The sequence below is a fragment of the Oryctolagus cuniculus genome, chromosome 17 (assembly GCF_964237555.1).
Source record: "Oryctolagus cuniculus chromosome 17, mOryCun1.1, whole genome shotgun sequence".
Classification (NCBI taxonomy): Eukaryota; Metazoa; Chordata; class Mammalia; order Lagomorpha; family Leporidae; genus Oryctolagus; species Oryctolagus cuniculus.
This window is the reverse complement of record NC_091448.1, coordinates 6,789,244-6,812,928: the sequence shown is the minus strand read 5'-3', so window position 1 is coordinate 6,812,928 and position 23,685 is coordinate 6,789,244. Positions and strand designations below refer to the sequence as shown.

The 23,685-nt window shown below is 57.3% G+C and overlaps 3 protein-coding genes across 6 annotated transcripts in view; 1 reads left to right on the top strand and 2 right to left on the bottom strand.

The window, feature by feature from the left end:
• The window catches only part of SLC39A11 (solute carrier family 39 member 11), a 444,641-nt gene extending 442,586 nt beyond the window's left edge, over positions 1-2,055 (bottom strand). The window contains exon 1 of one of the 2 annotated variants that reach the window (XM_070060380.1): positions 1,813-2,055. The gene's annotated coding sequence lies outside the window, so the exon portion shown is untranslated. The remainder of the gene's footprint in view (positions 1-1,812) is intronic. The other variant, XM_051825151.2, reaches the window with a different exon arrangement.
• On the top strand, positions 1,398-13,872 carry COG1 (component of oligomeric golgi complex 1). Its single transcript, XM_051825138.2, has 14 exons — positions 1,398-1,760; positions 5,047-5,288; positions 5,537-5,718; positions 5,845-6,015; positions 6,962-7,118; positions 7,519-7,729; positions 7,985-8,761; positions 9,196-9,342; positions 9,750-9,911; positions 11,268-11,395; positions 11,975-12,083; positions 12,432-12,541; positions 12,622-12,697; positions 13,683-13,872. Exons 1-14 carry the CDS (start codon positions 1,446-1,448, stop codon positions 13,821-13,823), a joined length of 2,928 nt encoding a protein of 975 aa, XP_051681098.1. The 5' UTR covers positions 1,398-1,445; the 3' UTR covers positions 13,824-13,872.
• The window catches only part of VCF1 (VCP nuclear cofactor family member 1), a 23,863-nt gene continuing 12,983 nt past the window's right edge, over positions 12,806-23,685 (bottom strand). Inside the window, exons 3-4 of one of the 3 annotated variants that reach the window (XM_008271767.4) lie at positions 17,667-17,810; positions 12,806-15,060 (exon numbers count right to left, since the gene is read on the bottom strand). In XM_008271767.4, the coding sequence (XP_008269989.1) occupies positions 14,827-15,060; positions 17,667-17,810 (378 nt within the window). In that variant the 3' untranslated portion in view covers positions 12,806-14,826. The remainder of the gene's footprint in view (positions 15,061-17,666; positions 17,811-23,685) is intronic. The other 2 variants (XM_008271768.4, XM_002719503.5) reach the window with 2 other exon arrangements.

The following is a 23,685-nucleotide window of genomic DNA, read 5'->3' as shown; positions in this document are numbered from 1 at the left end:
CCCTGCCAATGCACCTGGGAAAAGCAGCGAAAGATGGCCCAAGAGCTTTGGGCCCCTGAGCCCCTGTGGGAGACCTGGATGAAGATCCTGGCTCCTGGCTTCAGCCTGGTCCAGCCCCAGCCACTGTGGCCTTCTGGGGAGTGAACCAGCAGATGGAAGATTCGGTCAAAAAAAAGACCAGCCACAGCAGCAGACATCTGGCACAGCAATTACAGTAACTGAGTGGCTGCCAAGGGTGCCCACATCCCACAGCAGGGCGCCTGGGTTCAAGTCCTGGGCCCTCTGCTCTGACTCAGCTTCCAGCTAATGTGCTCCCTGGGAGGCAGCAAGTGCCGGCCTAAGCACTTGGGTCCCTGCCACCCAGGTGGGAGACCTGAGTCTCGGGCTCCTGGCCTTGGCCTGGCCCAGCCCCTGCTGGTGCAGGCACCTGGGGAGAGAACCAGTGGATGGAAGACCTCTTTCCATCTCTCTTCTCTCTCCCTCTCCTTTTCAAATAAAATTAAACACCGAGGCCAGCGCTGTGGTGTAGTGGGTAAAGGCGCTGCCTGCAGTGCCGGCATCCCATCCATATGGGCACTGGTTCAAGTCCCGGCTGCTCCACTTCCAATCCAGCTCCCTGCTCATGAGCCTGGGAAGGCAGCAGAAGACGCCCGAATACCTGGGTCCCTGCCACCACAGGGGAGACCTGGACCGAGTTCCAAGCTCCTGGCTTCAGCCTGGTCCAGACCCGGCTGTCGGCAGCACTTGGAGGAGAGAATGAGAAACCGCCCCTCCCTCTCTCTCCCTTTCAAATATATATACTTTTTTTTTTTTTTTTTTTTTTAAGATCAAGTGCTGGGATTAAGCCGCTGCATCCCGACGTCCCCTGGCCCGTCCTCAGGCTGCGGTCCCCAGCTGGAGCAGCTGAAAACACGGGGCTCGGGTTCTCTCTTCTAAAAGTGCCCGGGGTCGACGACCCCCAGCCAGCAGCGAGCGGCAAACACGCGCCTCGGGCCGCAGCGCAGGAGCCGCAGGGGTTAACGCCAGGGAAGGGACCGACTAAGTGGCAGACGCCGCCGTCGCAGGGCACGACGTTTCCCGGGGACCTGGTGGGCGACCAGAGCGCACGAGGGCTGCTAACTGAGCTGCACCGCGAGAGGCTGCACCTGCGCGTGCGGAGGTTTCGGGCCACCGTCAGGCTCCGGCTAGCATAGTCCAGCTAGCATAGTCCAGCTAGCACAGTCCAGCTAGCACAGTCCAGCTCCATTTCGGACCCCATTCGCCCACCTGGTCCCCTCTTTTACAAAAACCTCGCCTGCGCCGCCCACCGCCCTCTCCGACGCGCCCCCAAGGCCCGGAACCCACACGACTCCCCGCGGGGCGGAAGCACTTCCGCCCCGAACCAAGATGGCGGCGGGGCGGGGCGAGAGGGCGGAAGTGGCCGGCGGCCGGCGGACCCGCGCGCCATGGCTGCCGTGGCCGCTTCTCCCGCCATGAAGCGGCTGGATCTGCGCGACCCCGCGGCGCTCTTCGAGACGCACGGGGCGGAGGAGATCCGCGGGTTGGAGCGCCAGGTGCGGGCGGAGATCGAGCACAAGAAGGAGGAGCTGCGGCAGATGGTGGGCGAGCGGTACCGCGACCTGATCGAGGCGGCCGACACCATCGGCCAGATGCGCTGCTGCGCCGAGGGGCTGGTGGACGCCGTGAAGGCCACCGACCAGTACTGCGCCCGGCTCCGCCAGGCCGGCTCGGCGGCGCCCCGGCCGCCGGAGGCCCCGCAGGTCAGTCCGCGTCGGCCCCCGCCCCCGCCGCGGCGACCGCGCGCGTCCTCACCTTCCGGGGCGCCGCCGAGCCCCGAGCCCCCGAAAGTCGCGCCGCGGTTTTCTTCGGGGGCCTCCCCGCACGTCCGGGCCTTCGAGTCGCTCGCCTCACGCCGGGCCCGCGGCCTCGCTCCTCCACTGGGGGCTGCAGCCGCCGGGGGCGGGGGGAGGGAGGTGGCTCCACGCAGGTCCGATTTCCCCTTCCTGCTGACCCCTGGGCCCCCGGCCGGGGACGCCGCGGCCCCCACCCCCGGAACGGCGTCCGCGGACCCCCGCCCCCTGCGAGGTGGTGGCCGAGGCCCTCGCCCGTGGCCAGCTGGACGTTGTCATTGCTGCCCCGCAGCCGGCTGCGGGAGGGCGGACGGAGGGCGACTTGCGGGTTCCGGGAGCGCTGACCCCATGAAGAGGGCACCGCAGCCACAGGCCTGCGATCCGGGGGGAGCTTGGTGGTTGGGCCGGCTGGGCGGACGCACCGGAACCGGGTGCAGCTGGCCCCCACCCTCCCTGACCTCCGCAGTACCCGCCCGCGGGGGGCCTAGCCCAGGCGTTCTTGAGATTGGTGTATTTATTTGAAAGTCAGACTTAGAGATCTTTCCTCCATTGGGTCACTCCCCAGGTGGCCGCAGTGGCCAGGGCTGGGCAAGGCTGAAGCCAGGAACGTCTTCCGGGTCTCCCGCGTGGGTGCAGGGGCCCACCCTCCCCTGCTTTCCCAGGTGCATTAGCAGGGAGCGGGATCAGAAGCGGAGCAGCCGGGACTCGAACCAGCATCCATGCTGGTGCCGCGGACGGCGGCTTTTCCTACTATGCCACAGCACCAGCCCCTCTCAGGTTTCTTAAGAAGCTGTTTTGTATTGTGCCTGATTTTAGAAAGGTATTGATTTTTTTGGTTGGTGCTATGGCATAGTGGCCAAGCTGCTGCCTACGGCGGTGCCGGCATCCCATATGGGCGCCGGTTGGTGTTCCAGCTGCTCCACTTCTGATCCAGCTCCCTGCTAATGCTCCTGGGAAGGCAGTGGAGGATGGGCCAAGTGCTTGGGCCCCTGCACCCACATGGGAGACCTGGAAGAAGCTCCTGGCTCTGGATCGGCCCAGCTCCGGCTGTGCGGCCATCTGGGGAGTGAACCAGCAGGTGGAAGACCTTTCTCTCTGTCTCTCCCTCTCTCTAACTGTACCTCTAAACAAATAAAAAAATATTTTTAAAAACTGTATTTTTCATGGTGTTCTTATCTGAGTTCTTCTGAGCCCCCCAGTTCTTTCTGTTCTGAAGGAGTCGAGGAGGTCCATGGCAGTGGACCCCAGAGGTGTGAACAGTGTAGGAGAGCAGCAGAGAAACAGCTGAGGGTGAAGGGTGTTAACTCCCATTTCCCTGGGAGCCTGGAAGGAGTGGCGGAGGCTTGGCCCTTCTAGCACGGAGGGCTGTCCACGGGAGAGGAGGTTTGCAGCGCGGGCGCCTTAGACCACGTGTGCTGCTCTGCCAGCAGCCCTGAGATTCCGTCATTTACAGGAAGTCAACGCATGTTCTCCCAGTTCTGGGGTCCGGGAACTCCAAGGTCAAGGTGTAGGCGTTTTTCCAGTGAGGGCTTTCCTGCTGCGTCCTCAGGTGGCCAGCAGACGAGCCTCTAAAACAGCCTAAGCAGGCGCCGGGGCTGTGGCGTAGTGGGTCAGGCATCCCATGTGGGCGCCGGTTCGAGTCCTGGCTGCTCCACTTCCGATTCCTCTCTGCTGTGGCCTGGGAAAGCAGTGGACGATGGCCCAAGTGCTTGGGCCCCTGCACCTGCATGGGAGACCTGGAAAAAGCTCCTGGCTCCTGGCTTCAGGTCAGCCCAGCTCCTGCCGTTGCTGCCATTTGGGGAGTGAACCAGCGGATGGAAGACTCCCTCCCTCCCTCCCTCTCTATCTCTGCCCCTCTCAAGTAGATAAACACATCTTTTAGAAGATTTTAGAACAGAAAGAAGGGCCTAAGCTTGCTGCCTCCAGCTCCTGCATGTGCACAGATCCTTTCCCGAGGGGATGGCAAGGGCAGGGGCTCCTGCGATGGGGGAGTGGGCGCAGGTGAGCTGGGAGAGGCCTGGAGACTGAGCCAGAGGAAGCGTGGGTGTGGGGCTAGTAAGGAGGAACGGCAGAAGGTCCCGCGGGGCCACCGCTCGCCACGCTGGCTTCCTGTGTGGGCACAGGTTCAAGTCCCAGCCACTCCACCTACAGTCCAGCTCCTTGCTAACATTCCTGGGAAAACAGTGATAGATGGCCCAGCCTGGCTACTGCAGCCATCTGGGAGTTAAGGGAGCACACAGAAGCATACACTCTCTCTCTCTCTCCCTAACTCTGCCTTTCAGTAAATAAACCTTTTTTTTTTTTTTTTTTTTTTTTTTTTGACAGGCAGAGTGGACAGTGAGAGAGAGAGACAGAGAGAAAGGTCTTCTTTTGCCGTTGGTTCACCCTCTAATGGCCACCGCGGCTGGCGCACCGCGCTGATCCGATGGCAGGAGCCAGGTGCTTCTCCTGGTCTCCCATGGGGTGCAGGGCCCAAGCACTTGGGCCATCCTCTACTGCACTCCCTGACCACAGCAGAGAGCTGATCTGGAAGAGGGGCAACCAGGACAGAATCCGGCGCCCCAACCGGGACTAGAACCCGGTGTGCCAGCGCCACAAGGCAGAGGATTAGCCTAGTGAGCCGCAGCGCCAGCCTAACCTTTTCTTTTTAAAGAGGGGCTGGTGTTGTGTTGCAGTGGGTAAAGCCACTGCCTGTGACACCAGCATCCCATCTGGGCACCAGTCCGAGCCCCGGCTGCTCCACTTCCCATCCAGCTCTGCTAATGGCCTGGGATGAGCAGTGGAGGATGGTCCGAGTGCTTGGACCCCTACCACCCACACGGGAGGCCCGGATGAACCTCCTGGCTCCTGGCTTCGGCCTGGCCCAGCCCCGGCTATTGCCATCTGAAGTGGGAACCAGCAGATGGAGGGATGGAGGGTCTCTCTTTCTCTCTCTCTGACTTTCAAGTAAATAAATCCTTAGAGAAGGATCCCTCTGAGGCGGTTTTGCCTCTCTGCGGGCTTGAGCAGAGGTGCGCGTGCGTCAGAAAAGCCATCGAGCCCTTAGACCACTCCTGGTGGCCGTGACCACTGACCGCCCCGCCGCCTGGCACCGAGCCTGGCATGGAGAAGCTGCGAATCGGCCACGCCCCAAGGGTCCCCCCGGCCTGCAGACGTGACCTTGCTCTGCCTTGTTCCTGCGCGCCCCTCCCTGCAGCCACGTCAGCTGTCGCCCAAGTTCTACAGCATGGCCGCGCAGATCAAGCTGCTCCTGGAGATCCCCGAGAAGATGTGGAGCGCCATGGAGGCCTCGCGGTACCTCCACGCCACGCAGCTCTACCTGCTCTGCCGCCACCTGCACAGCCTGCTGCAGCTGGAGGCGGCGGCCTCCCGCAGCAGCCCGGTCCTCGCGCGGTTTCCCATCCTCGTCCGGCAGGTGGCAGCAGCCAGCCACTTCCGGTGAGAGGCTCGCCCCCGGCCCCCGGCCCCCGGCCCCCAGCCCCCAGCCCCCAGCCCCCAGCCCCCAGCCCAGACCCCAGTGATGCTAAGCTCCGCCCCTGCAGTCTTGGGGGCCGCGCCCGTGACGCTAAGCTCCGCCCCTGCAGTCTTGGGGGCTGCGCCCGTGACGCTAAGCTCCGCCCCTGCGGTCTTGGGGGCCCTGCCGAGGCTCCTGCCCCAGGTGTGCGACGTGCCCGGCCACCTTCCAGGTCGACCATTCTGTACGAGAGCAAGGTGCTGCTCAAGTGCCAGGCGGTGTCGGACCAGGCCGTGGCCGAGGCCCTGTGCTCCGTCCTGCTGCTGGAGGAGAGCTCTCCGCGCCAGGCCCTCACGGACTTCCTGATGGCCAGGAAGGCGGCCATCCAGAAGCTCCTCAACCAGCCACACCACGGTGGGTGCGGCTTCGCGCCAAACGCTGGCCCTTCAGCGCGGGGCAGGGAGGCTTCCAGAACGTTCTCTGGTTCTAACTTGACTGCAGGCAGTGGCTTGCTTGAAAGCGGCCGGTTTCTTCTCGCAGGTTCGGGCATCAAAGCCCAGATCTGCGCCTTGGTGGAGCTGCTGGCCACCACCCTGAGCCAGGCGCACGCCCTGTTCTACACCGCGCCCGAGGGGCTGCCGCCCGCCCCGCCGCTGCCCTGCGGCCTGCTCTTCTCCACCCTGGAGGCCATCACGGGCCGCAGCCCTGCCGGTGAGCTCCAGACGGCCTTGCCTTCGTCGGTCATTCGTGTTTGCTCAGCCTCTTCCGCCTTCCTTGTAATGCACACCCTTCGTGGAGGCCTGGGCCAGTGGTCAGGGCAGCGCCTGGACTCCTGATCCACAGGTGCCCTGGGACGTCAGCACGGTCACCGCGGGGGGGCAAAGCCAGGCTGGCCGGGAACGTGAAGCCCAGGGCCGCACGGACCCGAGACCTTGCGCTCCCGCGCTCGGCTTCCTCTGGGGGCGGCGCCGGTGCCGTGCAGGGGCGTCAGAGGGCCCTGGGTTCTGCACGGCGGAGGGTGCCGAGCCGCCGGAAGACGAGGAACGCGCCTCCCAGAGGGGCCCAGCGCCTGGGGAGCCGGCCTCGCCACCCGGGAGGAGGGGTGCTCACCTTCCTCTGCCTCACGGCGTGGGGTGGCTCCCCGCTGGCTTCGGCGCTTCTGCTATCAGGTGCGGGGGGCCGCGCTGCACTCATTGCTTCCTTCTACTCCTCCCTCGGCTCTGCCACTCCTCGGCAGGAAGCCGCCTCACTCCCGGTGAGGGAGGCCCTGGACTGCGCGCTCCCCTGCCTCGGGGGTCTGCTCGGACCTGCGCGGAGGAGAACCGCGTGGCGGGCGGCAGTGCGGCGCCCAGTGCGCGCACGGCCTGCCCCTGCCGTCTCAGCACCCCTGCCCTCTGGCGCCTGCCCTCTCGCGCCCCGGCCCTCTGGCGCCCCTGCCCCCTCGCACCCCTGCCCTCTCAGCGCCCCAGCCCTCTCGGCGCCCCAGTCCCTGACCTCTCGCGCGCCTGCCCTCTGGTGCCCCTGCCCCCTTGCGCGCCTGACCTCTTGGCGCCCCAGCCCCTACCCTCTCGCGGGCCTGCCCCGGCCCCCTCACACCCCAGCCCCTGCCCTCTCGCACACCTGCGCTGCCCCCTCACGCCCCTGCCCCGCCCTCTAGGGAAGGGCGCCGGCGTCCTGCAAGGGGAGATGAAGCTGTGCAGCTGGTTCAGGCACCTGCCGGCGTCCGTCGTGGAGTTCCAGCCAGCACTGCGCACCCTCGCGCATCCCATCAGCCAGGAGTACCTGAGAGACTCCCTGCAGAAGTGGGTCCACATGTAAGTAAGAGCCAGGCAGCTGCCCTGGGCCCCGGGCAGCGGGAGCAGAGCAGCCCGTTCCCCCGGGGCGTGCGCGTGGCGGCCTCTCACTCGGGCCCACCGCGACCTGCGTGGGAGAGCCAAGGAGGGAGGCGGCCCTCCAGAGGCTACGTAGAGAACTCTGGGCTCTCTTCATGTGGGGGTCTGCACGTCTGAGTTCTGCAGCCACCCCATGGGGCTGCCGGCTTCCATGCCCGGGGAAGCAGGGGCCGCAGACCCCACCCCCACCGGGACACCCTGAGGGGTGTTTAGGTGTCGGGCCCAGGCAAGAGGTCACTCAAACGGAGTCCTGCGATTTTTCTGAATAAACCTGTGAGGACCACAAAGCCCATGCAGCCCAAGCAAAACGACCCCCTTGCAGGTGTAAGGAAGACATTAAAAACGGGATCACCAGCCTGCTCATGTACGTCAAGAGCATGAAGGCGCTGGCTGCCATCCGGGACGCCGTGTGGGACCTGCTCACCCACGAGGCCGCCAGCCACAGCTGGGACGTGATCTGCCGGCGGCTGCTGGAGCAGCCACTCTCGTTCTGGGAGGACATGATGCAGCAGCTGTTCCTGGACCGGCTGCAGGTGAGGGGCAGGGTCACGTGGCCCCGGTGGGGGTGCAGCCGGCGGGCGAGGTTCCCGCCTCTCCCTGCGTGCCGTCTGCGCTGCTCTCTCGCGGAGAGCCAGACTCCTCTGGCCGTGGCCCAGGAATGAGCCCGTGCCCATCGGAAGGGCCACGTGGCAGCGAGCGCCGCGAATGCTGGGAGACGCTGTCGCCCCAGCTCTGAGCGTGCCCTAAAGGAACAGTGACGGCAGCTGCGCTCTCTCTCTCTCTCTCAGACGCTGACGAGAGAAGGCTTCGACTCCATCGCCAGCAGCTGCGAAGAGCTCCTGGCTTCAGCTTTGCAGGAGCTGGAGGGCAGTGGCAGCGGCAGCTCCGCTTGCAGTAAGCACGTCCACTACGAGCAGAACATGTGCCTGTTCCTGTGGTCCGAGAGCGCCGGCGACCTGCCCCCCGACGCCGCCTGGGTGACCGTGGCCAACCGGGCTCCGGCTGCCGGCAGCGGCCTCTCCATGAAGGCCCGGGCCGTGAGCCCCTGCGTGCAGGGCTTCTGCTCCGCCCTAGATGCCAAGCTGAAGGTTAAGCTGGATGACCTCCTGGCCTACCTCCCCTCCGAGGAGAGCCCCCCGCCGCAGGCCAAGAACTCTGCCTTTGACAGGTACGCGGACGCGGGCACCGTGCGCGACCTGCTGCGGGCGCAGTCCGCGGTGTGCATCGGCCGCATCACGGGCCGCATCCAGGCGGAGCTGCGAAGCATTGAGGAGGCCGTGCAAGGGCAGCAGGCTGTCCGCAGCGGGGTCCAGCTGCACGCCGTCCTGTTCATGGCCAGGCTCTGCCAGTCCCTGGGAGAACTGTGCCCCCACCTCAAGCAGTGTATCGTGGGAAAACCTGGGAGCCCCGAGAAACCAGCCAGGGAGCCCCGGGCTCTGAAGAAAGCAGCCAAGGGGAAGGGTCAGGACGCCGCTCCCACGCAGGCCGAGTGGCAGGAAGTGAGAGAGATGCTGTTACAGCAGAGTGTGCAGGGCTACCGGGTGTGGAGCGCCGCGCTCGTGAAGGTGAGCCATCCCCGCCCCGCCCGGCCCCGCCCGCCCCGCCCCGCCCCACCCCGCCCCACCTTGTGCAGGCCCTTCGATGGTATGGGCACCTGCGGCTCATACAGTAACTTCCTCGCCCTGTCCACGCGTGCCCAGGCCGGCTTCCTCCCGTCAGGTCACAGTGACGGCCTCTGCCTGGCCGAGAGCCCCTGCTTGTGTTCCCCGGCCCGAGTGCCGCTCTCCCTTCCTCTCCCCTGCATCTGATGTTTGGCTGATTAGCAGCAGGATTCCCTCCTCACGCCCGTGATTGGCCTAAAGAAGTGATGCTGGCCACACCCCACCGCACGCGCAGCGCCACGGCTCAGGCTGTGCCAGAGATCACAGGGTGTGCCGCAAGGTGCAGGCCCTTCCAAGGCTCTGGAGAGCTCACGGGGACATTTGCCTTTTATCTCCAGGTCTTGACTCAGCGGTTCGCCCAGTCATTGCTTCTAGATGACGCTGGCTCCGTCCTGGCCACGGCCACCAGCTGGGATGAACTAGAGATTCAGGAGGAGACCGAGTCTGGCGGTAGCATCACATCCACGATCCGGCTGCCTACACAGGTGAGCAGGTTGCACCGTCACAGGAGCCCTGGGCTGACCACGGGGAGGCTTGCAGTCAGGCCACATCCACTGTCTGGGCCGCGTCAGGAGTGGCTGGCCGAGAAGTCACTTCGTGAGTCTGCCTTGGGGTGGCACGCGCTCTGTGCTAAAGGGAAGCACTGACCATAAGGTGACAACAGCAGCATCACACAGGCCCGCCTGCCAGGCCACCCCAGACCGCGGAGGGGATGACGGAACGGGACACTGACCACGGCGCTTTGTGTCTGTTAAGTGGGCCACCTGCCGATGCCTGGCTGCCGGGGCCAGCTCCCGGCACTCAGGCCTCGTGAGGACGAATACGTCCACTTCTGCTGTGAGCCATGGCCGTGGCGCGGGTTAACAGCGTGGCCCTCTCTGGTCTGTTCTAGCCGTCCTGGTACGTGCAGTCCTTCCTGTTCAGCCTCTGCCAGGAGATTAACCGGGTCGGGGGCCATGCCTTGCCGAAGGTGACGCTGCAGGAGATGCTGAGGAGCTGTATGGCCCACGTAGTGGCTGCCTACGAGCAGCTCGCGGGAGAGCAGCAGAGGAAGGTGGGTGTTTGCCCTCGGCGTTCTCCCGGGCGTGGGCGCCCACAGCAGGGGTCCGGGTGTTTAGAGAGGACGCAGGCCAGGCCTGGGTCCTGTGCGGATGCTGCGTCTTGTCGGGAGGGCCCACCTTCCAGCTCCACCGTCCCATCACCCGCTTCTCAAGGGTCAAACCGACCGCGCTTCAGAATCGTAGAAGGTCCAGCCAGTTGCCCACCATGGGCTTTGGGCAGATCATGAACCTCTCAGTTCTCAGGATCAAATGCAGACCTCCTGAGAACGCAGCCCCCGCCCCACCCCACCCCGCCCCGGGGTGTGAGCTAGGACCCTGTGAAGCTGGGCAGGCACAGGCAGTCACTGTAGGGGCCCTCCACTCACTCCCCTCCCGCCTCCGCAGGGCAGGCTGCCCCGTGCGGATGCCCCTCTGCTTAGTGACATCTGAGAACCAGGGGCAGTGGGGGTTGGGGAGAGCTCACTGTCCGCTCTGCTGAGCCGCATCAGGGCCTCTCCTCCAGCAAGGGGTTGTTTCCCCTTTACAGTGACCTACAGCCCCTGAGGCCACTCTCAGATGTTCTAAGATGCTTTTATTTATTTTTTAAGATTTATTTATTTACCTGAAAGGTAGGGGGACAGAGAGAGACGGATCTTCCACCTGCTGGTACACTCCCCAAATGGCCACAACAGCCAAGACTGGGCCAGGCCGAAGCCCAGAACCAGGAACTTCATCCTTGTCTCCCACATCCCTGCTGCCTCCCAGGCGCGTCAGCAGGAAGCTGGATCAGAAGCAGGTTGGCCAGGACTCAAGTAGGCCCCCCACTGCGGGGCGCAGGCATCCCAGGGGGCGGCTGCACGGCCCACCCTGCGGCCTGTTGTCAAAGGGCTCAGTCCCCTCCCTGCTGTTAGCTTTTCCATTTTAAGACCAAGTTTCCAGGCCAGCGCTGAGGCCTACTAGGCCAAGACTCCACCCGCAGTACTGGTTCGAGTCCTGGCTGCTCCACGTCAGATCCAGCTCCCTGCGGATAGGCTGGGAAAGCAACAAAAGATGGCACAAGTGCTTGGGTCCCCGCAGCCACATGGGAGACCCGGAAGCAGCTCCTAGTTCCGTTCCAGGCTTCAGATCGGCGCAGCTCTGGCCACGGCAGCCATTTGGGGAGTGAACCAGCAAATGGAAGACCTCTCTGTCTCTCCCTCTCTCTGTAACTCTGCCTCTCAAATAAATAAATCTTTAAGAAAGAAAATGAGAATTAAGACAGGTTTCTAACACAGCCTAGTTTTGTTGTGGGAGTGAGAAAGCGGCTGCTTAGCCAGCACTGAACTGCTTCTCCTGATCTCCCCTGGCTGGGCCTGGGCATTCGTTTGCAGAAGGAAGGTGCGTTCCCAGTGACCCAGAATCGGGCACTGCAGCTGCTGTACGACCTGCGCTACCTCAGCCTCGTCCTGACAGCCAAGGGTGAAGAGGGGAAGAGTGGCCGAAGCAAACCGGACTCCAGGTGCCGTGTCCTCCCTGCTGGGCTCTCCGAACATAGTCTCAGCTAGAGGTTTCTAACCTTAGGAGGTCATAGACACTTGCGTTCAGTAGAGACCAGACTTGATTCTGAACTGTGATCTGGGCTGTGCAGGCCAGCGCTCGTGCTGTGCTGGGCGGTGGCAGTGAGGCACTGGGCGGTCCACACTGTACCGAGCCAGGACGGCCAGCAGTTAGGTGCACTTAGGGCACTCCCCGCCCTAGCAGCGTAACCCGCCCGAGGGTGAGGAGCTTCCGTGGCCCGGCCTATCCGTGCTTTACACAGTGCGTGCTTGTTTCTGGCAGGGCAAACGGCCACCTGCTGCACACATCCATGGTCAGGCCAAGTCCGGGGACTCCCACTCCTCTCTGAGGCAGCCCAGCTGAGCTCGGGGTGCCCTCCCCAAAATCAGGGCATGGGGAAGGAACGGCCTTGCTGCAGGTGAACCCTCTGAGCACCATCAACAGTGACGAGTGGGAAAACCAGCAATTCAGCAGAACAAATACCGTTAGGTTTTTTATCCTAAAAAAGTGTGGGGTATCATGATATTAATCTTCTTCCCAGGATTGAGAAGGTCACTGACTACCTGGAAGGACTCATTGACCCGTTTGACCTGGATGTGTTCACGCCACACCTCAACAGCAACCTTACCCGCCTGGTGCAGCGAACCTCTGTAAGTCAGGGCAACGTGCCCACGGGAAAGCGCGCCCCGAGCTCAGCTGACTCCTGCCCCGGAGCCCAGGACGCGTGCAGCGTGAGGAGGCGTTAGCTCGTGTGGTCACGGGGCTGAAAGCACTGGAGGGTCTCAGATGCTGAGGCAACCCGGGCTGACCACTGCAGTCCTGGGGAAGGATTTAACGCTCCGCCCGGGCCTCAGCAGAGAAGTAGAAGGCCTGCGGGACTGAGACTGACTGGGGATGGCAGTGAAGTCACTCTCAAACATGGACACCCTCAACAGCACATAAAGTAAAACAGCGTGGAGTTACTGAGGTGGCGCTTCCCTCACGGTGTTTCCTGTCAGGTCCTGTTTGGACTGGTTACTGGTACGGAGAATCAGTTCACCTCGAGGAGCAATGCAGTCAACTCCCAAGAGGCCCACAACATCCTGCCCCTGGCATCCAGTCAGATCAGGTAACCGCGGCCCGGATCTCCCGCACGGCCCCAGCCCGTCCCACGCGGGCACCACTGACGTCCTTCCTCTCGTCTTGGAGGTTCGGGCTGCTTCCCCTGAGCATGACAAGCAACCGCAAGGCTAAGCTGACCAGAAGCGTCCAAACCAAAGCCCAGGTCAGTGCCAAGAGCAAGGGGTTCATCTGTGTGCATCCCGTCCCTGTCTCCCACCAGGCCACCCAGTTAACTCCTTTTAAGCAATCGATAAAGAACTGAATGACAGAATACACTAATGATGCTTTTAATGGCGACGCAACAGAGAAGTACAAGGTTTTACTAGCTTGAGCTAACAGAAGTTTTAAAAGATGCCCATGTGGCCTCCCAATAGAAAGGTTACCTAGAAAATACGCAGGGCAGGGTGGAGACGCAGCTGCCCGCACAGCAGCGTGCCTGTTGACTTGGAAAACTTGGTTCTGGTGGTCGGAGTAGGACCCTCCTGACTTGTACTTGGTGGGAAACAAGGTTGCTGCCTGAAGTTTTACGTTTTCTTGTTCACACACGTTTTGTTCCAGTAGGATGCCATCCATTAAGCCTGCAGGAGTCCTCCTTGGTATTTCTGAACGGTGTTGTGTTTGTGTGTCTTTGAGAGCGCAAACGGCTTGTCTCCCTACAGCGTGTAGTTGTGTTGGCTGTACTGTTAGACAAAACATTAGCAGTGTGTCCCTGCCATGTTCCCTGCCATAGACCCTCAAGAATTCTCATCAAACATCTGGTTTTAAAATTTGAGAGATGGCAGTGGAAAAGAAAATGCTTGCTAGAACCACTCACCGGGTAAGCACAGGCCTTGCCGACTGCCCTCCACGCCGCGCCCCACCTCACGCGGCCAGCCTTACGTTTTATCCGTGCGCGAGGCGGCGGCGCGGAGGGGCCGCCTGTTTGCCCTTTGCCGGCGACAGTCGTGCTGTTCGCTAAGTCCTCACATCTCGACACACAGCAGTCTGGACCGAGCTCCCCCTGCTTCTCAGCTCCCCCGTGTGCGCTGTGTGGACTCCGGGTGCAGGGGCGGGTGAGGCGGGAGGCTCGGGAGGACTCCGAGTGCAGGGGCGGGTGAGGCGGAGGCTCGGGTGGACGTTAAGGCACTTTCCTCTGCATCCCACGGCAGGCTGACCCCCCAGCGCTCTCCCGAGCGGAGGACCCGATGACGCACGCCGGCTCCCTGTTCAGACAGCTCGTGAGCGAGGAAGACGACACGTCTGCGCCGTCGTTATTCAAGCTTGGCTGGCTGTCCAGTATGACTAAGTAGCCTGGGAACATATCCGCCTCTAAATAAATACTACTGCATCACTTCTAAAGAGGCCCCCGCTCGTTTGTCCGTGGCCACACCAGCCGTTCCAGTTTCGAGGAGGGAGTGTAGCCCCTAGCTCCTGCCCGGGTCGCTTTAAGCACAGAGTGAATCCCTGTGCAGGAGCTCACTGTACTTGTCAAGTCTGCATCAGTGCAGATAGCGTCTGCTGCTTATCAGCGTGCACCAGTGCCAGACCATACAGGCTGCTGACAGAGCAAGTGCGTGACACGCACGTCATCACGCATCGCTCGACTGGAGCTGTGCCGTGTTTTCTCCCAGTCTGCGGTGCAGATGGGGGCACTGACACAGGAGAGATCTGGGTGCCCCAGAGTCTGAAGGAGATTCTCCCTGGAAGTCGACGCGTAACAGGCAGCGGGAGGCCGGGAGGCCGTTCCCGGGGAGGGCGCTCACACAGTCAGCCTGGGCGTCCTCTTGGGAAGCAGAGTCCTTGCAATAGCACGTCTACACACTAAGAGGTAGTATGGCAGTTAACTTCAGTGCAAGACTGAATCAAGCTCTCTACATTTTGGAAAAAAGGTATGTTTTCTCATGGAAACTAGATACTCTTTACTAGTTTATTGAGTTAAAAAATTGAAGATCCCGCATTTTTAAAAGGCCCTTTTACATAAAGTAGAATTCTACTTGACAGGTCTGGCGATCAGTCTGAACTGGACATACTATGGATACAACACGCAGATGAGACTTCCTTATACCACTACCTGGAAACGGACCTGATTCCTCCCTCAAAAGAATCTTATAAAAAATTGCTTCAAAGCCCCTTTGAAATTGCAATAGTGCAGCAAAACCACAAGTAAACAACTGCCTGTTAACCTGTTATTTCAAATATAGACGGAAAAGCCAACAGGCATTTTGTGTGTGTGTGCAATTTTTTTTTAAACAAATCGTAAGCTGAAAAATCTGCACAGCACTGTCCCTTCACAGAAGGCAGGAAGCCGGCGCGTCATGTCGGAGGCCGCCCTCGGTGCTGCAGGCTGTGGAAGTGCGCCTCCTTCAGGGTCTGGTTGATGTGGAAGTAAGGGCCGTGGCACAGTGCAGACTGCTCGGGCACGGGCTGAGGGGTGTTGGGGCTGGACCCCGCCATGCTCTGGCTCAAGCTGCTCTCAGCCCCGCTGGCCCTGTCTGGGCTGTGGATGCTGCTGCTGCTGCTGCTGCCGCCGCTGTCACTGCTCGAGGACTGGAAAGGAAAGAAGAAGCGCTCAGACGCGGCTGCAGAGCCCCCGTGGCCCCCTGTGCACAGCAGAGCTGCTTCCCGCTCGGCTTCACACACAGATCCATTCACCTAAGACCTCTCATTCCATCCTCACAACTACCTGGGCAGGCGGAATGCATTTACTCCCCCTGCACAGCCCTGGGAGGCAGCAGGGACTGGACTCAAACTCCACATCCCTTCAACTACATCTGTACACCTACTACTCTACATCTGTCTGCTTTCACCATTCATTCTGGTGATGAAAATTCTCAACCTCCAAGGGCAAGGATCAGTCCTGGGTACAGGTGTAAAGTATAGCCATGACATAGAAGGCTTCTGGGCACAAGATAGAAATGACACCCCAAGGCAACCTGTGATCTCTCATCACAGACACACAATGACGCTCGACAGCTGCAGAACACACACAGCTCAGCGCTCTGCTTGGGTGGGTGTGCGTGTGTGTGCACAAGCGAGCCTCACTTTTTCTTGGATGAAACTACGTGACCTGGTCTATTTGTCACCAGGAAGAAGCTACTCAGTAATGCCAGATAAAAGGAACTTGAAAGGGCCAGCGCTGTGGCGTAGTGGATTAATCCTCTGCCTGCGGCACCAGCATCCTACATAGGCACCAGTTTGAGTTCTGGCTGCTGCTCTTCCAATCCAGCTCTCTGCTACGGCCTGGGAAAGCAGTAGAAGATGGCCCAAGTCCTCGGGCCCTGCACCCACGTGGGAGACCCGGAAGAAGCTCCTGGCTCCTGGCTTCGGATAGGCACAGCTCTAGCCATTGTGGCCATCTGGGGAGTGAAATAGCAGAAGGAAGGCCTTTCTCTCTGTCTCCCTCTCACTGTAATTCAACCTCTCAAATAAATTTAAAAAAAAATTTTTTTTTTCTTGACAGGAAGAATTAGTGAGAGAGACAGAGAGAAAGGTCTTCTTCTGTTGGTTCACCCCCCCAAATGTCTACTATGGCCGGCGCTGTGCTGATCCAAAGCCAGGAGCCAGGTGCCTCCTCCTGGTCTCCCATGCGGGTGCAGGGCCCAAGTACTTGGGCCATCCTCCACTGCCTTCCCAGGCCACAGCAGAGAGCTGGACTGGAAGAAGAGGCGCAACCGGGACAGAACCGGTGCCCCAACCGGGACTAGAACCCGGAGTACCAGCACCGCAGGTGGAAGATTAGCCTAGTGAGCCGCAGCGCCGGCCTCAAATAAATAAATCTTAAAAAAAAAAAAAAGTAACCTGAAATTCCTGCCTTCCAACATTAGGCATCCCAAAAGGTAAGGTAAAGCTAAAGAGTCCTTTCAGAATTATAGTATTTTACAGTTTTAATATGGCATTTCTAATAAATGACAATGCCAATAACCTGATTAGCAATTCCTGTATTAAACTCAACATAATAATGGAATAGAAGAAAGCAATGCCTGAGAAAGTTAGGACTGTAGTAATTAATCATCTGCTTTATGCCTTTTTAACTTGGCTTTTGGATACATCCAAATTCATGCTCCCTTAAACAAAGACACTGGCTTTGAAATGTCCTCTTACAAACAAGTAAAATCTACACATCACAAAAATGACTTGGGGGCCAGCATGATGGTATAGCAGGTCAGGCTGCCAAGTGCAATGCCTGCATCCCACGTGGGTGCTGGTTCCTGTTCCCATCCAGCTCCCTGCTCATGGCCTGGGAAAAGCAGCAGAAAATGGCCCAAGTGCTTGGGCCCCTGCCACCCTCATGGGAGACCCAAATGAAGCTCCCGGCTCCTGGTTTCAGCCTAGCCCACTGCTAGCGATTGCAGCCACCTGGGGAGTGAACCAGCGGATAGATCTCTCTGTTGAATGGAGGGAACAGCACTGTGGCACGGCAGGTTGAGCTGCTGTCTGCAGTGCCGGATCCCATGTGGGCACCAGTTTGAGTCCGGCTGCTCCACTTCCCATCCAGCTCTCTGCTGTGGCCTGGGAAAGCAGTGGAAGATGGCCCAAGTCTTTGGGCCCCTGCATCCATGTGGAAGACAGGAAGTTAATGGCTCCTGGCTTCGGCCTGGCCCAGCCAGAGCCATTGAGGCCATTTAAGGAATAAACCAGCAGTTGGAAGATCTCTGTCTCCTCTCTAACTCTGTCTTTCAAATAAGTGAATAAGTCTTTTAAAAAAAATGGAAAAATATTACTGTTAGAATGAAAAGATTATGGTTGCTCTCTATAACTTTTTTGCAATGTGATCACAGAGTTTCACTACAATCCAGTGATTTTTAAACCAAACTGTAGTTGTTTCTGAGCCAAAGGTTAGCTACATCTTGAGAAGATGCAAAAAAGAAAAAAAAAATTAACAGCAAAGCAAAATTCACAAAGCATCCATCAGTAATAAACCTAAGACTTGTCATGGTCCACATGTCATCTGGAGCCACTGTTAACATAGGTCACTGCGCGTGGGTAACAGGCGACAGCCTGCCCACAGTCAAGGAGGAACTTCACAAACATACTCTAACACGTTGCTGGAATGAAGTCAGATGGAAGGTCAGCAGCAGAGTTAATTAAACTGAAGATAAAAGAGGTCAAAATCAATTCAAGATCCAAGCTCTGCCCCACAGGCCTCTCCTGACCTGGTACGACAACCCAGAGCGGCACATGCACCGGCAGTCAGTGTTTAACAAGGAGGTCACTGCACTGGAGGAGAAACCCACCGCGCAGAACGCTTTGTTTCCTCTTAGTCTGTTCTCTTTACTGTTTTTCGTTACAGGCACTGTCTGAAAATCAAGGCAAAACTTGAATCAGTTTCTAGCAAAGTCAAGTTTTCATCTCAAATATCTACTTCACACTTTAATACCAAGGGTAACATTACTCTGAGAAAAAGTAGAAATTCTGTAAAATAAACAGACTAGAAAAAATTTCTACAGTTTTTAAAAAGGGGGTAAATGTAGCTTCTAATTCATTTTTTAAATCTTGCCACTCAACTTTATAGAAACATGTATAAGGGGACTAAAAACTTAGCGTACATAAACACCTAACAATACAGAATTGGTTCCATTATAATACATCCACTGTATACATAAATACAATGAAATTCTATTGGCCAATAATGAAGAGATGTAGGAGTTCTAAAACAGAAAAAAAAGTCTTTAACATTTTAGTTTATACTAAATAGCGTGTATGTCACCCGATATGTTTAATGTTTTTCTTTAAGATTTACACACATATATGTACACCAAAAATAGTCTAGAAAAGATAACAAAACATTTAGGATTTAGACCTTCTGTTTTAACTTCTACTTACTAAAAAGCGCCTACAAAAGTAAGACTGAGGTTTTCAAAAGCTCCTGAGGGCCAGGTCTTTGGGCACAGTGGTTGCCGCCTCACCCAGGACACCTGCATCCCATCCTGGAGTGCCTAGTTCCAGTCCTGGCTCCACTCCACATCCAGCTTCCTGCTAACCCACACCCTGGGGCAACACGTGATGGCTCAAGTCCTTGGCTCCCTGCCAACCACACGGGAGTCTGGGACTGAGTTCCCGGGTCCTGCCTTCAGCCTGACCCAGCCCCAGATCCGGGGGCATTTCAGGAGGGAACCAGCAGGTGGGATATCTGTGTTTCTCTGTCTTTCAAATTAAAAAAAGAAAAAGCTATAGATACTGTCAGTAAGACTTTCGGAAGCCTGCTTTACCTCCTTAACTACTCAAGAACCTGTAAGACCGCCTCAGCTGCCTTCACTTGCACTGAGCAGCCCGATGATATCAAACTATTAAAAACAGCCAACGTAGAGTCCAGGCGAAGGCACTCTGTGTGCTATTTTAATACACATAAACACTACACGTATATTACTGGGAAAGGTAAAAACAGCAGAATCTTTTAGTTCAGTTTCTGCCAATTTTTTAAGCCCCACTGTACATTTCTCTACAACATAATGTGATTCCCATTTTCTGACAGTTCAGGCAGTCTTCTCACATTCAGGGAGACACAGGGAATGTCCACCATCTACAGGTGCACCAGACCTTCTCAAATTTAGAGTAAAACCCAATAGTGAGTAGCAGCAAGCACAAACAAATGAAAATGTTCAACACAGTAAGGAATACTGTTATGTCAAACTTCTTTTCAGTTATTCAAATTTACACGTATTTGGTACGTACTTGGTGACAAAACTAAAAATTCTTACAGGACAGGGTCAACAAAGTTTTAAAGTTGTAGTCAGTCTTGACACTGGCAACCACTAAAGTAACCTACTTAAACAATGCAGTCATTACTTACTTTTAACCCTAAAGGAATAACACTGAATTTTAAGTCTCAATCAGTATCTTAAGGTATACCCAGCACGGGCCAACATCGTGGCACAGCAGGTAAAGCTACCACCTGTGACACTGGCATCCCATACAGGCACAGGTTCGAGTCCCAGCTGCTCCACTTCCGATTCAGCTCCCTGCCAGTGCTCCTGGGAAAGCAGTGGAAGATCACTCAAGTCCTTAGACCCCTCCACCCACATGGGAAACCCAGAAAAAGCTCCTGGCTATGGACTGGCCCAGCCTCAGCCATTGCAGCCATTTGGAGAATAAGCCAGCAGATGATTTCTTTCTGTCTCTCCCTCTGTAACTCTGCCTTTCAAATAAATAAATCTTAAAAAAAAAAAAAAAAATCCAGATATATCTAGCTGTAAAACTGTTTTGTCTTCTAAAACCAAAAGCCCAGGGCTGGCGTGGTGGTGCAGTGGGGTAAGCCACTGCTTGCAACACTAGCATCACACATCAGAGCACCTGTCTGCGCCCCAGCTGCTCTGCTTCAGGCCCAGCTCCTTGCAGCTGTTCCAGGGAAAGCAACGGAAGACAACCTGAGTGCTTGGGACCCTGCCCCCACATGGAGGACCCAGATGAAGTTCCAGGTTCCTGGCTTCAGCCTGGCCAAGTCCCAGCATTGGCCATTGGGGAGTAAACCAACAAACGAAATACTTATTTCTCTCTCTCTTATGGCTCTGCTTTTCAAACACATAAATACATAATCTTGGGGCTGGCATGGTGATGCAGCAGGTTAAGCCTGCCTACAACGCTGATATCTCACAGCAGTGCCAGTTCAAGATCTGGCTGCCCCACTTTGGATGCAGCCCCCTGCTAATGCACCTGGGAAAGCAGCAGAAGGCGGCTCAAGTGTTGGGCCCCTGCACCCATGTGGAACACCTGAAGAAGCTCTGGGCTCCTGGCTTTTGGCCTGCCCCCGCCCCAGCCATTCAGCCACCTGAGAATGAGCCAGTGGATGAAATATCTCTGATTCTCCCTCTTTCTAAATAAATCTTTTGGGGAAAAAAATGTGTTTACCACACTTGGTGAAGCTTTTTACTCTGAATGCCTGGGGAGAAAGCCACTACCTGATGGTACATGGTTGCGCCAACACTACTGCCATCCTAGCATTTACCTTGTTTCACCTGTTCCTGAAAGACAGCAAATTCTGTTACTGAAAGAAAAGGAGAGTCAAAGACTTCGGGCCGAGAAAGCCCATCAGACACAACTCCTGCTGCCAGGACCCTGGCTCCTGTAAACACTCCCGTCGGACAGTGTCTCAGAGCGAGGTGCCACACAGCCCAGCTTCCCTCCTCTCAATTTCCACTCGGACTTAGTGCTGACACACGACCAGGATATTTTCAAGACAAATCTGTATGACCAATCCACGGAGACGAAGGCCACAATCTGCAAAGTTAAAATCCCTTTCAAATCCATGAATAGGAACCAAAAGCAGTAAATGTATGAAGACTGGCAAAGAATCTCTCCAGACAGACAAAGGCGAGTCCTGCTGAGAGACCTGCATGGAAAGGGAGTCAGCTTAGATGGAAACAAAACCTGCCAGGACGCCCAACTGCAGCCCCTCGGCGGACACGGGGCTGCCCCGCACGGCCTAGGCTCTGCAGTGGGCTCTACATGGGGCTGGTGTCAGTCACCTCTGCAATGCTGGCATCCCCTATCAGAGTGCTGGTTAGAGTCCCAGCTGCTCTGTTTCCTGTTCGGCTTCCTGTGACTGAGCCCGGAGAAGGCAGTGGAAATTGGCCCAAGTGCTTGGGCACCCACACGGGAGACCCAGACGGGAGTTCCAGCCTTGTGACTTCCGCCTGGCGCAACTCCAGCTGCTGCAGGCATTTGGGGAGTCAAACAGCAGGTAGAAGATCTCTTTCCTTCTCTCCCCATCACTCTGCCTTTCAACTAAGTAAATCTTTAAAAAAAAAAAAAGTATTAACACCCAGGGCCCACCCCAGGACCACACTGGGCGAATAGCAGGGCACTGGCTGTCCTCATGACCAACCACTGTGCAAACGTCTTTGTGCACACGATGTGCAAAGAGACATCATCAGGCAGCCCCCACCATTCAGGAAATACCCACTGGGCCTAATCAGCAAGAAAATGGCGCTGCACCCACTGACGATGACGGTCCACAGCCCAGGAGTCTGGCCATGACTGCTGACTGAGAACAAGCTCTCAGCAGAGCCTCCAGGGATGAAGAGGACGTCTAAGAGACCGGGGGGGGGGGGGGGGGGGGTAGTTAAAGCCCCGGCCTGCGGCACCAGCTGCTCTACTTCCCATCCAGCTCCCTGCTGATGCACCTGGGAAAGCAGTGGAAGACGGTCCAAGTAGTTGGGCCCCTGCACCCACGTGGGAGACAAGGGGTTGGCTCCTGGCTTCGGATCGGCTCAGCTCCAGCCATTATGGCCATTTGTGGAGAGAACCACTGGACGGAGGACTCCTCTCTCTTTTTCTGCCTCTCTGTGGCTCTGTCTTTCAAATAGATAAAATGAATTAAAAAAAAAAAAAAATAGAGATGGGGTGGCAAACTGAGAATTGCACGAGCAGATCCGAAGAGTGTTTGGGGAGGAACAGTGGCGTGGCTGGGCCCACACAGCAGGAAGAGTGGGTGACAGCAAGACAGATTACCAGGAGCTGTGAAGCTTCCCCGAGGTTCTGTGCACATAAGGCATGCTCATGACTCAAGCTGGGCTCATGCCGCCCTCATGGGAGACCTGCATGAAGTGCCCAGGGCTAGCAGTCCCGGGTGTGGCGGCACTTGGAAGGTGAACCAGCAGATTTTTTTTAATTGACTTTAAAAAAAATGTATTTATTTGAAATGCAGGGTGACAAAGAGATGTTACGTCCTCTGATACACCAAATGACTGCAACAGGTAGAACTGAGCCAGGCCAAAGCCAGCAGCCAGGAAATTCACTTGGGTCTCCCACATGGGTGGCAGGGACCCACCACTTGGGTCCTCTTCTGCTTTCTCAGGAACATTTTCAGGGGGCTGAACAGGAAGTAGAGCAGTCAAGACATGGCCAGTGCCCCCATATGGGGTGCCAGCATCACAGGCTGTGGTTAACCCACTGTGCCACAATGCCAGTCCCAATTAATTTTTAAAAGGAAGTAGCCAGTCCCAATGCTGTGGTACAGCAGGTAAAGCCACTGCTTACACCGCCTGCATCCCCTATCAGAGCCCTGGCTAATCCACTTTCCACCGGGAAATCAGCAGGTGACAGCCAAGTACTTAGGTACCAGCTACCCGGCGAGACCAGGATTGAGCTTCGCCCAATCCCAGCCACTGTGGCTATTAAGGGAATGAACCAGCACCTGGAAGATTCTCTCTCTCTCTCTCTTTGGCCTTTCAAATAAATGAATAAGTTTTTTTTTTTTTTTTTTTTTTTTTTTTAAAGGCAATTTAAAAAGACACAGCCATCCTCGTGCTCGGGCTGAGGGTTGCAGCAGCCCACTGGCAGGTTTTCTCACACATCAAGCAGAAGGCCTGGGAACTGTGGAACGCAAGGAAGGAGGGAGGTGAAGGAAACGACCAGCTGACCCGGAGCAGCCAGGCCCAGGCCCAGGCCCAGCAAACAGCGGCTCAGCTCGTAAGTGTGTGCTGGGCTGGGAAGGCCACGGTGAGCCTTGGCCAGTTTGCTTAGCAGAGTCAAGGAGGAAGCCAGGGTCCAAAGAAAGGAAGGAGAGGCAATGAGGAAGTTCCGAACGAGGCAGCAGGCAACTGAAGCCATGGGGTGGAGACGCTCAGAGAGCACACAGGAAGCTGGGGGGCAGAGCAGAGGAGGACGGGAGGGAACACCCTGGAGGCTGGACAGGAACCCGCAGGAGAGGCTGCCAGCAGGCCAGGGCCCACTCCCTCCTCTGCACTGGAAGGGAAGACCCCAGCAGAAGAGGACAGACACGGAAGGAGCTCATCACTGGGCCCACGGCGCGGAAGCTGCAGCAAGGGGCGTCTGCCCTCAGCTGAGCCCACCCGTAATCCCACCATTCCAGGTGTGAGGTCCGTCTAGAGACAACCCATGTACATCCATGGCAGAAACAACCCTGACATTTCTCCTAATATGAAGGGAACTACAATAGTGGGAAAATGGGAATAAATAAGGTATTTTGGCACAAAAAATTTTTGAAATACATGCAGTTTCTCATAATACGCAATTTCAACTTTTTAAAAAAAGACTTATTTATTTGAAAGGCAGAGTGAGAGAAGACAGAGAAATAACTGCCATCCACTGGTTCACTCCCCAGATGACAACAGCCACAGATGGGCCAGGTGGAGCCAGGAACCAAGAACTCCATCTAGGTCTCTCACATGGGTGGCAGGGACCTAAGCACTTAGGCCACCTTCTGAGGCTTTC

Excerpts from the sequence above, each read along its gene's own strand:
- COG1 (XM_051825138.2), top strand. The coding sequence starts at position 1,446 with ATGGCTGCCGTGGCCGCTTCTCCCGCCATGAAGCGGCTGGATCTGCGC. Across the intron at positions 5,719-5,844 it reads CCTCAACCAGCCACACCACG|GTTCGGGCATCAAAGCCCAG; the intron begins GTGGGTGCGGCT and ends TTCTTCTCGCAG. Across the intron at positions 11,396-11,974 it reads CGAAGCAAACCGGACTCCAG|GATTGAGAAGGTCACTGACT; the intron begins GTGCCGTGTCCT and ends TCTTCTTCCCAG.